Source organism: Diospyros lotus, chromosome 5 (genome assembly GCF_014633365.1).
Source record: "Diospyros lotus cultivar Yz01 chromosome 5, ASM1463336v1, whole genome shotgun sequence".
NCBI classification, from domain to species: Eukaryota; Viridiplantae; Streptophyta; class Magnoliopsida; order Ericales; family Ebenaceae; genus Diospyros; species Diospyros lotus.
Window position 1 is genome coordinate 35605401 of NC_068342.1, and position 15966 is coordinate 35621366.

General features: G+C 37.8%; 1 protein-coding gene across 3 annotated transcripts in view; it reads left to right on the top strand.

Annotated features, from left to right (window-relative positions):
* Positions 1 to 15635, top strand: part of LOC127801732 (choline/ethanolaminephosphotransferase 1) — a 46364-nt gene extending 30729 nt beyond the window's left edge. For all 3 annotated transcript variants that reach the window (XM_052337102.1, XM_052337101.1, XM_052337103.1), the window contains 6 exons: positions 14046 to 14108; positions 14194 to 14252; positions 14414 to 14466; positions 14767 to 14839; positions 15181 to 15227; positions 15318 to 15635. In XM_052337102.1, coding sequence (XP_052193062.1) covers positions 14046 to 14108; positions 14194 to 14252; positions 14414 to 14466; positions 14767 to 14839; positions 15181 to 15202 — 270 coding nt within the window. In that variant the 3' untranslated portion in view covers positions 15203 to 15227; positions 15318 to 15635. The remainder of the gene's footprint in view (positions 1 to 14045; positions 14109 to 14193; positions 14253 to 14413; positions 14467 to 14766; positions 14840 to 15180; positions 15228 to 15317) is intronic.
* The last annotated feature ends 331 nt before the right edge of the window (positions 15636 to 15966 follow it).

A 15966-nucleotide genomic window follows, 5' to 3' on the forward strand; every position in this document is an offset into this window, starting at 1 on the left:
TCAAAAATGCTGATTTGGATCTTGATCCTTTGTTTCCCTCTCTTGACACATCATCAAACCAGCCTCCTGCCCCTATTCCCTCCTTTCCTCATTTGCATTATGATGATTCTAGTAGTGAACAAGCCATATCTAAGCTTATTCTAGCATTGAACAAGCCTATCCTTAAAACATGGAGGCTTCTATTGGTCCTTTAAGGTATGGCCACTCAAGAGTGGGGGTGAATTGAGTGTTTAAAATTTTTCTCCCTTCTAATAAATATTATTGATTAATTATTTTCTCTAAGAATATATATAAATTATTTTCTTTTAATTAAATTCTTGTTATTTAATTTTAAACAAGTTAAGATTTTATAACTATGTATATGTAAGTTTGAGATTAATAAATTGCAAGCCACAAGATATAACAAAAATAAATAAATGAGACACAAGACAATTTATAGTGGTTCGGTGTCTCTACACACACGTACTCCACTCTCCTAAGGTCTCAACCACCCTTGGGGTTCCACTAATCTCACCAAGGTTTTCACACTAGCTCACCTTAGAAACTAAATATACTCCTATATTACAATGGATTCTAGGAAAACCACCAACACCAAGGTTTTTTCCTTAGCTTACCTTGGAAACTAGATTCATCTAGATTTTAACGGTTCTAGGAAACCTATACAATCCACAATAGTAATTTAAATGTTACAAATAATTTGTCCACACTTGGACACAAATAAGCAATTATGAACAAATTATACAAGGCAATAATATTTAAATAAATAAATAAATTTGTAACCTTAAATTGAGAAATTTGGATTTGTCGTAGAAGACTTGAAAAACTTTTCTCCTCGTCTTGTGGCTCTTCGGTGGATGTGCAATAATATTTCGAGAGTCTTGGATTGCTTGGATGTTTTGTTTCAGAGCGTTTGAGAGCTTTCAGGTGCTTTGAATATGCAATGGAAGTATTTGAATACTCAAAAAATGAGGTTGGGGGGGGGGGGGGGGGGCGGTTAATATGAAGTTTGAAATTTAAAAAATATTTAAACTTTCTCAAATAATAAGAAAACGTATCTCACTTTTAATTTAAAATAAATTTATTTTTTGCATGAGAAATCAAGATTTGAAAATTCAAATATAAGCTTTTGAGACATAAATGATTAAAGCAATAAAACATGTCTAAAAACAATTTCATTTAATTCAAAATAAATTTTACTTTTTGTATGAGTAAGAGAAAACATGTCTAAAAATAATTCTCCTTTAATTCAAAATTTGAAAATTCAAATATAAGATTTTGAGACATAAATAATTAAAACAAAAAAATATGTCTAAAAACAATTTCCTTTAATTCAAAATAAATTTACTTTTTGTATGAGTAAGAAAAAACATGTCTAAAAACAATTCTCCTTTAATTCAAAATTTGAAAATTCAAATATAAACTTTAGAAACATAAATGATTAAAACAAAAAACATGTTTAAAAGTAGTTCTCTTTTAATTTAAAATAAATTTACTTTTTGCATGAGAAGAGAAAACATTTATATCATAAAAATATTTTTATTAATCATCAAAATTTAATTAATATGAGTAAGTTGGCTCAACAACTTCCTTCCTTCATTGGATGCTATTGCTATTCCTAAATCATTCGAAGAAGCCCTAAATGATTCCAAATGAAAAGAGGCTATGTTGGAGGAGATGCAGGCCCTTAATAAAAATCATACTTGGGAAATGGTCCCTAGGCCTTTGGGGATCACACTGGTAGGATGTCGGTGGATATTTTATGTCAAATACAAAGCGGATGGAACTCTTGAAAGGTATAAGGCATGTTTAGTTGCAAGGGCTAGCTTCAGTCCTATGGGATAGATTTTGCTTCCATAGCCAAAATGACTACTATCCTGGTTCTTCTAGCATTGGCAACTAATTATGGGTGGAAGTTGCAGCAACTCGATGTTAAAAATGCCTTCTTGCATGGTGACTTAGAGGAAGAGGTTTTCATGGAAGTGTCACTAGGGTTTCAGCCTACCACAACAGGGCCGAGGCAGGTATGTAAACCCTCAAGCAATCTCCCCAAGCCTTGTTTGGTCTATTCTCACAAGCTATGAAATCGTTGGATTATCACTAAAGTCGGGGGGGATCATACTCTCTTCATTAAGCACCTAGGAGATAAGGTAATCGCCCTTCTTGTTTATGTTGATGATATTGTGGTAATTGGAAATGATCTAGATGAACAGAGTCATTTGAAGCATAATTTAGCCCATGAATTTGAAATTAAGGATCTCGGTCCCCTAAAATATTTTTTGGGCATAAGGTGGCTTACTCACAGGAAGGCATATTTTTATCTCAACGGAAATATGTGTTGGACTTACTTGCTGAAATAGGTTTACTAGGGGGGAAAGGAACAAGAATTCCAGTTGATCCTAACATCAAATTGCAAGGGAATGATAGTGGATAGTGGCAAAGCAATGGAATAAAGGGAGGTTTCAGCGATTGGTAGGACGACTTATTTATCTATCTCATACTAGGCCTATCAATTCACGAGGATATTAGCAAATTTCCCAATCCTAAATTAAGGAATGGTTTCTAAATCACATTTAGGAAACTTCCTAATTCTGTCCATTTGTACCTTAATGCGTATTTCCTTCTTTGTTTTTGAATTGTTTCCTTATAGATAGTTTCCATACGTTGTAATATTTTCCTCTATAAGAGGATTCTCGTGTACATTCAGTGGATTAAGGAAGAATTATTTTGATTTCCTACATAGTAGCAAAGCATTCCCTTCCACTGCCAATATTTCCAAAACCCTAATAGTGCCTTCATTGCACTTCTTTACGCCGCCACCTCTAGGGTTTCAGATTTGTTTATTCTTTAACCCTAATACAGCCTTCATTGTTGCTTTTCCTGCCATGCACCCTTCATTGCTTCTTGGCCATGGAATTCCTTCCCGATCTCCAGTTTTTCTCCTGTTCAACGCCTTCCTTTCTTCAGATCTGATCAAGGGTTCTACTCAATTCCTGTTACTTAAAGCATGTCGAAGATATCTGAAGCCACTCCGACCATGACCTCTGTTGAATCCTATCCAAGTGATCAGCAGTCAATAGGAGTTAGTGATCTGCCTGGCATGTCCATCCTACCAGCTAGATGGAAGAAACTTCTTGCAGTGGTCCTAGTTCGTGAGAACATTCCTCAAAGGTCAAGAGAAGCTAGGCCATTTCACTGGAACCCCTCCAAAAGATTTAGATCCCACCTTCTTAGCATGGGATACTGAAGATTCATCAATCATGTCATAGCTTTGGAGCGCCATACAGCCGGAGGTAAGTAAAAACTTTATGTTTTTTACCTCAGCTAGGGATATTTGTGAGACTGTGGGGCAAACCTATTCTAAGGTCAAAGATGCCTCGGTAATTTTTGAGATTAAGACTAAGATTAGTGGGACAAGGCAAGGGGCATCCATTATAACTGAATATTACAATAAGATGAAGGGGTTGTGGCTAGAATTAGATCACTATCAAGATATCAAAATGGAGTGTAGCAAGGATGCTGCCACACTTAACCAAATTCAGGAAAGAGACAGGATAGTAGAGTTTCTAGTGGGGCTCAATCCAGAGTATGATCAAGTAAGGATCCAAGTGCTTGGGAGGGAAAAGCTACCTACTCTTAATGAGGTTTTTTCCATTGTTCGAAGTGAAGAAAACATAAGTGGAGTCATGCTAGGAGATCACAGTGTAGATGGCTTAGCCATGGTGTCAAGCAATTGAGAAGGGACATGGTTTAAGGCAAAAGGTTCAATGAAAAATTCAAGGCGTGAAGGCTTATGGTGCACTTACTGCAAAAAGCCCAAGCATACTAGGGATAACTACTTCAAATTTCATGGCAAAGAAGCAGTGTTGAGCAAGATGGGCAAATTTAAGGGTATGTCACCCAAGACTCAAGCCTATTTATCCAACAAAGACCAAGGGGAAGCTGAATCTATAGGTAAAACTGAATCTCTTGGATCTAATTTTGCACAATTGAATGCAGAGGAGACAATCAAACTCAAAACTTCCCAAGGACAATCCAAGATGGGGCCTACTCTCTTGCCCAGCAAGGTAAAAGCATACATTTTGAGTGTTTTTCTACCTTTAAAACTGCTAGGAATACCAATTGGGTTCTTGATTCAGGAGCTACTGATCACATGACCCCTTACTTGACTTTTTTTTATACTTATCAGTCTCTTGTAAACCCTAAACAGATTGTTATTGCTAATGGAACCACTGTTCCCATTACTGGCTAAGGCACAATTACTTTTAGACCCTTGTTATCAGCCAAACAAGTCCTTCATGTTCCTCATTTGGCCACTAATCTTATATCTATTCATCAACTAACCAAGGAATTAAATTGTCGTGCGATTTTCTCTTCTTTTTTTTATCAAAGGGAAAATATGTATAAATGATCAAAGAGCTATACAATAACACTGGGCAAACCCAGGCGCGACAAAAATATGGAATATCTAAAGACCCATAGCTATGGTCTCAAAAAGGGATAAAATAGACGGATACAAAGAAAATATAACTCTGTATACATTTGTTTTGACCCTATGAATAATGGACTCCACTGATGCAGCTTCACCTTAAAAAATATGACGGTTCCTTGCTGTCCATAAGTGGTAAACAACACTAGCAAAAGCAATTCTCTTGGTCTTGTAAAGCCATGACGACCCCCGAGCATCCTTTTTAAGCCATTTCAGCCCACTGGCTAGCAAAGGCATTGGTCTTCAAATCTATCCTCATGTGTGAATTTCAAGACATGACCATGGGAAAGATGATTGGTGTGGCTGAGGAGCACAATGGATTGTACATCCTACACAAGCCAGATCGTCATAAGGAGAAGCAGCTTGCAATTACTTGCTCATCTCAGTCCGTTTCAGCCTCTGCCACTATTTGGCTTCAGCATTATAGGCTAGGTCATCCTCTTTTTTCTTTACTAAGAATTATGTTTCCTCATTTGTTTAAATCTTTCGATCCTTGGATGTTTCAATGTGATGTGTGTGTGATGTCTAAACACCATAGAGTGTCCTATCCTATCAACAATAAATTATCATCTAAACCTTTTTCCTTGGTTCATTCGAATGTTTGGGGACCATCCAAAATTCCCAATTGTTCTAGGGCTCGATGGTTTGTGTCTTTTATTGATGTCTGTACTCACATGTGTTGAGTATTTCTATTAAAAGAGAAGGCAGCCATTAGAACTATCTTGCCTTATTTTTGCAAAATGGTTTCAACTCAATTTGGTACACCTATACAAAAATTCAGAACAAATAATGTCAAGGATTATTTTAATAATCAGTTGAATCAATTTTTCCAACAAGAAGGCATGGTTCATGAGTCTTCCTGCATAGACACTCCACAACAAAATGGAGTGGCTGAGAGGGGGAGATAAGATATCTTCTTAATGTGGCTAGAAGAACCCTTCTTCATCAAAATCACGTCCCTAAAACCTATTGGGCTGAAACTATTCTAACCATGGCCTATGTCATCAACTGAGTCCCCTCTAAAGTCCTCAATCACCGCAACCCATTCCAATGCCTATCCTCACTTTTTATCGATTTTTGTTTTCATTCTCCTCTTCCTCTCTATGTATTTGGTTGTGTGTGCTTTGTACACATTCCCAAAATTCATCAAGACAAATTTGATCCCATATTTTCCTAGGTTATTCTCCAACCCGAAAGGGTTACAAGTGCTATCACCCACCAACTAAGAAGTTCTTTGTCTCCAAAGATGTCTCTTTTCTTGAATCGAAGTCCTTTTTTGACTCTCAACACCTTGGTCCTCAGGGGGGAGCCTCGAGGAAATGAGGACCAAGACTCCTTTGATGCTTTTCCAAACCTAACACCAGCTCCCAGGGCATATGTTTTACCTGGTTATGGTTCTACTTCTCTTCTCTTGCTGTCTTCTTCTCTTATCCCTACTTTTCCAGCTCTTATTCCTACCCCTCTACCTACGGAATGTATTGAGCAAGCAGTCCAAAGGCCTCCATCTCCAGTTAGGTCAAGGGTTCTCCTATGTGTTCATAAGGAGGCAGCCTATTGTGGAATCTCTACCTTCACCAACATCAGACCCAGGAATTGAAATTGCATAATCATCAGATTCATCTTTTTCCAGCCCTATTTTTGATGATCTAGACCTACCAATTGCTGTGAGAAAAGAGGTTAAAAGCTCTACTTTGCATCCTTTGACCGATTACCCATCCTATCATTGTCTCTCTCTCAAAAACACAAAAAGCTTCCTACCCTCATTGGACTCTATTGGTATTCCTAAGTCAGTAGAGGAGGCCCTAAAAGACCAAAATTGGAAGCAAGTCATCCAAGAGGAAATGAATGCCATAAATAAAAATCAGACATGGGAGTTGGTGCCTAGACCTAAGGGAGTTACTCCAATTGGCTGCAGGTAGATATTTAATTTGAAGTATAAGGCTGCTGACACATTGGAGAGGTATAAAGCCAGGCTGGTGGCCAAGGGCTATACTCAACTATGGCATAGATTACCTTGAGATGTTTGCACCAGTGATAAAAAAATGTCAGCGATAAGAATTCTTATATCCCTAGCAGCTCATTTTGGGTGGAAAAAGCAACAATTAGATGTAAAGAATGCTTTCTTACATGGGGATTTAGAAGAGGAGGTGTACATGGAAGTGCCCCATGAGCTTTAGGAAAGAGACACAGGTACAGTGTGCAAGCTTAAAAAGGCTTTATATGGGCTTAAACAGTCTCCCCGGGTATGGTTTGGTGGGTTTTCTTAGGCAATGAAGTCTATGGGATACGCCCAAAGTAGAGGTGATCACATTCTCTTCTTCAAACATTCAAGTGGAAATTAGCAAAGGAATTCGAGATCAAAGACCAGCTTAAATATTTTCTAGGAATAGAGGTGGCTTACTCGAAGGCTAGAATCTTTCTATCACAGCACAAGTACATTCTTGGTCTTCTAGCTAAAACAGGAATGACAGGAGGAAAAGGGTCTAGCATACCTGTGGATCCTAATCTCAGATTGCAAGAGAATTCAGAAGGAAAAATGGCAGACAAAGGGAGGTTCCAAAGACTTGTTGGCAAACTAATATATCTCTCACACACTAGGCTTGATATTGCTTGTGTTGGCAGCCTAGTAAGTAGGTTCATGCATTGCCCAATTGAGGAACACATGCAAGCTGTAAGGAAAATCCTAAACTACCTAAAGGTAACACCAAGTAAAGTTATTTTGTTTAAGGCTGGAACTAAATTGAATGTGCAAGGATTCACTAATGCAGATTCTGGTGGCTCCATAATTGATAGGAGATCCACCATAGGATATTGTGTGTTTTTTGGGGGAAATCTTGTGTCTTAGAGGTGTAAAAAGCAAAGTGTTGTGGCAAGATCTAGTGCAAAGGCAGAATTTAGGGCAATGGCCCTTGGATTGTGTGAGCTTTTGTGGCTTCGGATTATCTTAGAAGACTTGAAGATTAAGGTTTAAGGTACTATTGACCTATGTTGTGATAATCAATCAACTATTAACATTACTTATAATCCTATGCAACATGACAGGACTAAACATATAGAGATTGATTGGCACTTCATCAAGGAAAAAATGGGTGCTGGTTTAATTCGAATTCCATATGTATTATCTGAAAATCAAGTGGCAAATGTGTTGACTAAAAGGTTAGTTGGGAAAAGATTTAACATTTTAATAAGCAAGCTGGGAATGGTTGACATCCATTCTCCAACTTGAAGGGGAATGTTAATTCACGAGGATACTAGCAGATTTTTCAATCCTAAATTAAGGAATAGTTTCTAAATCACATTTAGGAAACTTCCTAATTCTATCCATATGTACCTTAATGCGTATTTTCTTTGTTGTTTTTGAATTGTTTCCTTATAGATAGTTTCCATATGTTGTAATCTTTTCTTCTATAAGAGGATTCCCATGTACATTCAATGAATTAAAGAAGAATTATTCTGATTTCCTACAAGGCCTGACATAGCTTTTGTTGTCAGCCTAATAAGTCAATTTATACACAATCCTACTAAAGACCATATGAATGCTGTGCGAAGGATCCTAAACTACCTTAAAGAAACTCCAGGTAAGGGCATTTTATTTACTCTAGGGGCTGGTTTGAAGATCACAGGATACACTGATGCAGACTATGGTGGGTCCCTGGTGGATAAGAGATCTACTACAGAGTATTGTGTCTTTCTCAGGGGGAATTTGGTGTCATGGAGGAGTAAAAAGTAAGGGGTGGTAGCGAGATCCAGTGCTGAGGCTGAATTCTGAGCCATGGCCCTTGGAATGTGTGAACTGTTATGGTTACAAATCATTCTAGAAGACTTAAAAGTGTCAGTGCAAAGGCCTCTTGAACTCTTGGAGGACAATCAATCCGCTATAAGTATAGCTCATAGCCCTGTGCAGCATGACCGGATAAAGCATATTGAGATTGACCAACACTTTCTTAAGGAAAAATTGGACTCCGGGCTTCTTCAAATTACCTACATTCCCTCCAATCAGCAAGTAGCGGATATACTGACAAAAGAACTATCGGGACCTCAATTTGAAAATTTAGTAAGCAAGCTGGCTATGATTGACATCCACTCGCCAGCTTGTGGGGGCGTGTTGACTGTTGAGCATCATGGTGTGTGGCTTCTAGGGTTGTGGCAACAGCAAGTCAAGGCGCCACCATCTACCTTGATTGATTAAGAAGTTTCCCAAGTTACACATAGGAAACTTCCTTAATCCTTAGCTTTCCTAAGTTTCTTGCTTTCCTAAAATGTATATATTTTCTGTTTTTAGTAATGGTTGTAGATAGAATGTATCTTTTAGTTTCCTAAAGTGTATAGCCCTAGTGTCCTAAATTATCTCTCCTCTCCTCTATATGAGGACAGCCCATGTATATTGTTTTCTAAGAAATTACAGTGCCTTCTTCTACAAAAACACATAGAGAACAAATGAACAATGCTCAACGACATGAGAGAACTTCACCTAGTTGTAGCCTTTAGCTACCAAACATGCTTTATACCTTGCATCTTCAACACCTGAAATTCCTCTTTTTTTTTTTTAATATCCACTTATTTTCAACAATCTTCTTACTCTTGTGCAACTTCACCAAATCCCAAGTGCTATTCGTGTGAAGCAATTATCTCTCCCCCCTACATATCAATTAGCCACTTGGGAAAATCATCACATGAGATGGCCTCTAAATGAGATGCAGGATCATTGACTATTTGTCTCATGTCTAACTCTCAATGCAAAAAAAATAAAAATAAAACGTATAAACAAAACCAGATCAGCACAAGATGCATATCTCAAAAGTTGCTTAATTGCTCTCCTTTTTCTGCCCTTAGTAATTGAATATGGCTTATTTAGAAAATCATCTGTCTGAACAGTTGAATTTTTTGGATATGAACTAGACTACTTGAGTAGATTGTTCTGATGGCAAAGAATATGAAGTTTCCAAATGTTGCATATCTGTCCATTTGCATCAACAGAACTAGAAAAATCATTTTTCAAGCTAAATGTCAGACTCATCAAAAATCTCTAATTTAATTGGTTCACCCAATTAGCATAACTCAAAAATTTGTAGTTTCTAGATCTAGATCTAATTTGTCATCTTTAACATGTGCATAAGCAGGACAAAGCAAATATCTTCAAGTTAGAATAATTATCAGGCTTATTTGAACGTGCAATTATGTCTTGAATCGAATGGTGTACATGAAGAGTGATTAACTAAATAGGTGGATGTATAAACTGCTTCTACCCAAAAATCTTCATCTAAACTAAGATTAAATACAATACATTGTGCTCTACAAAACTGTCTTGTTCATGAGCTTTGCCACTCCATTCTGTTATGGTGTACTTGAAGTACATGTGTCGCACCCTTAGAGATGAGCTAGGGTATGAAAGGAAAATCTGGAATATTAAGAGAAGAATTTGGGGGAGAGAATGGCAAGAAGGAGTATGAGAGAGAGAGGGAGAGAGAACATAAGGGAGAAATTAGAGAACGTTCATCAATTCATTCCTGCCTTCTCCCTATAGCTGAGGCTTAATATATAGCCTCTCAATCAGCAACTGCCTAAGCTACAAGACAACAAAGGAAAAGACAAAATGTAACCACCTAAGCTAAAGGACAACAAAGGGAAAAACAGAAGAGAAAATATCAACAGAATATAGGAACATAGTTACCTAGCTACCCTTGGCCATGTGACAAACAGAAAACCAAAAATACCCCTGGAATGTGACAACATGATTATCTAACAATTTATTTGATTCTTGCTGAATTTATTAAACTCGTCTCCACAACTCTAAATCATTATTTACCCTCTAGCATTTAACGTCTACTTCTCAACCATGGCCTTCCATTGCTTGAAAGTCATTCTGATGGACGAATGGTGAGAGGCATTGTGCCATAACTCTGCCCAAGATAAGGCGAGGCAATAGCTTAGGTGACTGAGAAGCAATAGCTTGCAAATACATTTCCAATACCCTATTTTCCCCATTAAATTAGGCATCAGATGCATAATTTAGGCTTTGCCAGTCTATGATTTGCACTGACCAAAAGGTACATAACAGTGGAAATTTTTCATAGCAAGTTATTCTTAAGTGATTCCCCTAAAATTTGGTGCAAGTGTCCCTTATAATGAGATAGCTCTACCAGAGTTAGTGTACCAGGTATCCACATACCTTTCGGAACATGCCTAGTGGTTTTCTCAATACATAACTTTTCAGCAGTTGGAATGTATATAGACTTATGCATACAACTGCCTTGATACTTCAACCAATTTGTATTCCTTCTTTCTTAGTCAATCTTATAAGCACTGATCTGGCAGTCAATCAACTTTGTAGTCATCCTTTATACTCATACAAGATATGGCATCTATGCAGCTGGCTTATGGAAATCCCTTTACATGTGTTATCGTACTCCCAAATCTTGCCATGATAGTCTTTAGAAGGTTGATGACTGGGAATTGTGCCTAGCATACTCTAATACTTACAATGATAAAGCAAGACAATGTCCAAAGAATTTCTCTTTACCTATTGGATTGTAATGCTTGCATTTTTAAGGTTCAATGTCACTGTCATGGTTGCAATCTGACTTACTGCTTATTGGAACATATTTACCTAAATTACCTAATTAACTTACCATATATCTCTTATGCTCCTGTGGCCAAATTATTTAGAAACACTTTTAATGTTGTTATATGTGTTTGGCCAACGAATGAGAAAAATGCTTTTAGTAATCAAATTACCAAAAAGGATATTGACAAAATACTTTTATAGTTAATACTATGTATATACTAAAATGCTTTCAATTATTTTTGTTAATTTTTATGATTACACATTATTTTAAATGACAAAAAAATTACCTTTTTTAGCATTGAAAATATATTTTTTGTATTATATACATATTATATATATTTTTTTCATAAAAAAAGTAAGTGGTGTTGGCTGGGAAACACTGCCACTGTGGAACCCCATGGCTGGGGGTTCATTCTGCCCTCAGCCATGGGGGTGATGAAGAAACGCCCATGGCTGGGGGGTTTCACTGCGGCAGCAGCCACCACTGTATTTTTTTTAAGTCTGTACATATATATATATATTCATTAAGGTTAATTTTTTCTATTATTAATTTAATTTTCTGCTTCTATTGTACAGCAGGAAAACTACTTTTTCTGTTGCTAAAAGTACTTATAAATTTTGTCGAAACAATACAAAGAATAGACAAAAGCACTTTTACCATAAAAAGTGCTTTTTCCCTCCATCTCAGCATGACCAAACAAGCTCTTATTCTATAGCTTGTATGTGCCTTCTGTTTATACCTTAATGGGTCGTTTGGTATACGACTTAAATAGCAATGGGATAAAATAGTATTGTTCTATGTTTAGTAAATGAGGTATAACTAGAAGGTATGAACTCTTCCATTCTTGGTGTGTAAAAATGTAAAGGGAAATTCTATTTACAGCCATGTGTTTTGCTCTCCATAGCCACATTTTACTAAATTTAATATGACTAAAATGAGATAGAGGAAAAACCCTTTTTTGCCCTTTATTTGCATTCATGAATCTGTTCTTCTCCGTTCATCATCGCTCGCGGCTCCAGTCGCCTCTCTCGTCAAAATCGCCCACCCATTTGCTCTATCCTATTGTCATCGCCGGACTCCCCAATCACCTCTCTTGCATCTATCGACGAACTCACTCGCCCACTTGCTCGAAGCATGCGTTCATTGGCGTCCGAACCCTAGGATTTGGGGATGCGAATGGTTCCTGAACCCTAGGATTTGGGAGAATGCATTTTTCCTGAACCCCAGAGTTTGGGAGAAGCATTTCAACAACTCCAAACCCGGGGAATCAAACACCATTCACATCCCCGAATCCTGGGATTCGGATGCCAATGAACATGTGCTCTGAGCAAATGGACGAGCGAGAGAGGCAACTGGCGAGTCCGGCAACGATGATAGGATAGAGTAGATGGGCAGGCGATTCCAACGAGAGAGGCAACTAGAGCTGCCGGCGATGATGAACGGAGAAGAACATATCCATGGCTGCAAATAAAGGGCAAAACTGGGTTTTCCCTCTATCTTATTTTAGTCGTATTAAATTTAGTAAAATGTGGCTCTGGAGAGCAAAACACATGGCTGCAAATAGAATTTCCCAAATGTAAATGAGGTATTACTTGATATTAGCCTCCAAAAGACCAAACTGCCCCTTTGCACAACAGAACAAAATCTGATCAAAACCCCCAAATGTGATCAAACCCAGAATCTGATTGAGAAGTCAGAGGTGACCATGGGGAGAGGGAGATTTAGAAGGCAGTGGTTGGTTAGAAATGGCAGAGAAGATAAGAGGACCAACAAAGGAGGTAGCTGGCAGCAGGAGGGAGAGAGCAGGGGTCAACGATGATGGTGGCAGTGGTGAAGGCATCATAGGATGGTGACGAAGGAGATGACACGGTGGCAATGATGGTGTTGATTGCAAAGAATATGAGGGAGAAGAAGAGAGGATCGGGAGGAAGAGACACTGGCAGAGGAAGAAGGGTGGTGGTGGCAGTGCACACAATGACAGTGAATGGTGGCGGTGCTTTTCTGTTGTGAGAAAGCAGTGGCAGTAAGCCTATGGAGGAGGAGGAAGAGATGATGGTGGTAGACCAGAAAAGCAGTGGACGGCGAAGGAGGAGGAGATGATGGCAGTGGACGGCGAAGGAGGAGGGGAGGATGATGGCGGTCCGGTATTGATGAGAGAGAGAGAATGTGGTGAGGGCAAATTGATCAAATCAATTTATAATTTCAATTCCCCCCTGGCCGGCTTATTTAATCCCAGGGGACAGACAATAGGATACCAAAAATTAATACAATGGTATTACCACTCCACTATCCTTGTACCAAACATGCTGTAAGATAAAGAAACATTGCAATCGAGAGCCTTCCACTCCTGAATGAATGAACTTGGGAACTCATGAGCCAACTTACTAACGGAATGCCTTTGCTTGATCTTCTGATCTTCACTCTCTTGATTACTTGCTTTCATCTTATGGTCGTGCGAAACAAGGGTAAGGCTACATAGAAAACAGCCTCCCCTGACCCTCACAAAGGAAGGAGCCTCTTGCTTTTGAGATACCCTTTTATTTAACTTAACATATACCTGTCGGTTATTTTCGTTTCTAGTGACCATAAGGCTTCTGTTCAACTGCATTGGATTAAAGCCATGTCTACTGGTGCTAATTATACTTCTCATTAATCTCACCAAAAACACTAAACCTGTCTTAAGGTTCATGTTGTTTAACCATCATCTGAGTTATTGGAATTGTTTACCATATACAGTTTTGTTTCCAGCGTCCAATTGGGCTTCTGTTATAAAACGCATTAAGTCAAAGCCATGTCTGCTGGTGCTAATTGTGCTTCTTGTTAATCTTTATCAGAAAAACTATACTTCTTATTAGGTTCATGTTGTTTTCTCATAATATGAATATTGAGATTGTCGTAGAGCAATATTTGCAGTATTCTTCAGCGTTGACTGTATGTGACAACTTCTTATCAAGTTGTCATATTGTATCTAATACTAGAGCTTGTTTCGGCAGGGACGAATGATTTTGGCTCACTTGTGTGACGAACCCAAGGGCTTAAAAACTAATATGTGCATGGTAGGCTACCCTATGAATGACCAGTATTTGCTTTTTCACCATAGATTGTGTTAAATTATTGTAACATTATGTCTTCCATTTGCAGTCTCTTCTTTACCTTCCCTTTGCTATTGCAAATGCTCTCACAGCTAGACTGAATGATGGGTATGTAGTAATTTGGATATTTAGCAGCTTAATGATTTCCTTATGGCTTCACTTGTTCCAATTAATAATTGGTAGAGTACAGTTGTTAACTTTGGCATGTCATTTGGCTATTCCAAAACTTGTGGACTTTCTCCATTCATGAAAATCTTTATTTGTGGCAGAATTCCATTAGTTGATGAGTACTGGGTTCTTCTTGGTTATTGCGCATACACAGGTATGAATGATATTGGCCTCGCATCCATGCATATGATCAACTCCTAGAAACTCCTCTCTTTGTTTGTGTTGCATCCATTAATATTACCATCTTTTACAGAAACCATTTTCATTATTTTTGGCCTTGAATATCTCTAAAAAGTTCTATTTTTGGTATTTGATTTGATTTGGCTACCTCTTGATAAAAGGAACCTTCTTTGCAAATGAGTCAGTTGCATGATTGTGGCTTACTTGGTGTCTTACATTCTGTTTCATATGTCGAATTTTTTTGTGGCTGATAAAATTCTTCTTCTGCTGTCAGTGACACTCTATCTGCACTTTGCCACGTCAGTGATTCATGAAATAACCACTGCACTTGGCATAAACTGTTTCAGGTGAGTAAAATTCTCGGTTCTTGACCCATGAAAATATTTCAATCTCGCCATGTGGTTTTCTGGTCTTTTGATTTTAAGCCGATTTGAGATCTTTAGGTTTTCAGTGTCGGCAGGGAGTCTTGAATTTTTGTTTTGGGTCCTGGTATTATGATATAAGTTTTCAACACAGTAAATCCTTAACTATTTATTGCTTATCAGCAAAATCTAAGTGAATCAGTACCTCAAGGATATAATATAGCTGTACCCAAATCACAGGCTCTTAAGTTTTTAGAATTTGTGTTGGGATAATTCTCATAAGAAAGCAATAGATGTCTTAAGTTTTGTTCTCATTTGAACTTCAGGATAACAAGGAAAGAAGCTTGAGACAGTGCCCAATATCATATTCCAGGTACGTCCTTCCTCTAATTGCTTGTTTACATTCCTCTGGCATCTCAAATACACCACTCGCATGTGTTTTCTGATACTCATTTCCATTCAGAATGGACGCAGCCAGCGCGAGCTCCCTTCCCTGCTCAAGTTGCAACTCTTACTGTGCAGTTGTAATCTTTACAGGGCATCATTTTAGATCTCTCTCTTAAGCAAATTTTTGTTGGGAAAGTTAGTTGATGGCCGGCCTCACTTTTATGTGGATGGATGAACATATATTATATTTATATATATATATATATATGAGAGGAAGAGAGATGACATGCTATAGAGCTTGACTAACATGCAGAATCTTTCAGTTTTGGAACTTATACATCAGCTGATGATTCTAGAAAGTTGGATTTAGCTACAAATAGGAAATGTTTTAAGATATGCATTTGTTGTGAAGCGCCGCTGTCGGGTGGGTGGACTTTTTTATGGCAGCCGCCTTGGCTCAACCAACACCAACCAACTCCACCATCCCCATGATTTTTAAATATATATATATATATATATTTCACTTATGTCTTTTGGTCAATAAGTAAAATTATACAACTTAAAAGACATAATAAGAAATTAACAAAACTTGAGCTCGAGTCCTTGAGCTCATTAGTGCTATCTCTTACCATGAGAATGCAATTTTGATGACTATGCACTCATTCTATCACAAACGAACGATGTTATTTAAACTTAAGTTAAGTTTAGATAAACTAACTAAAATA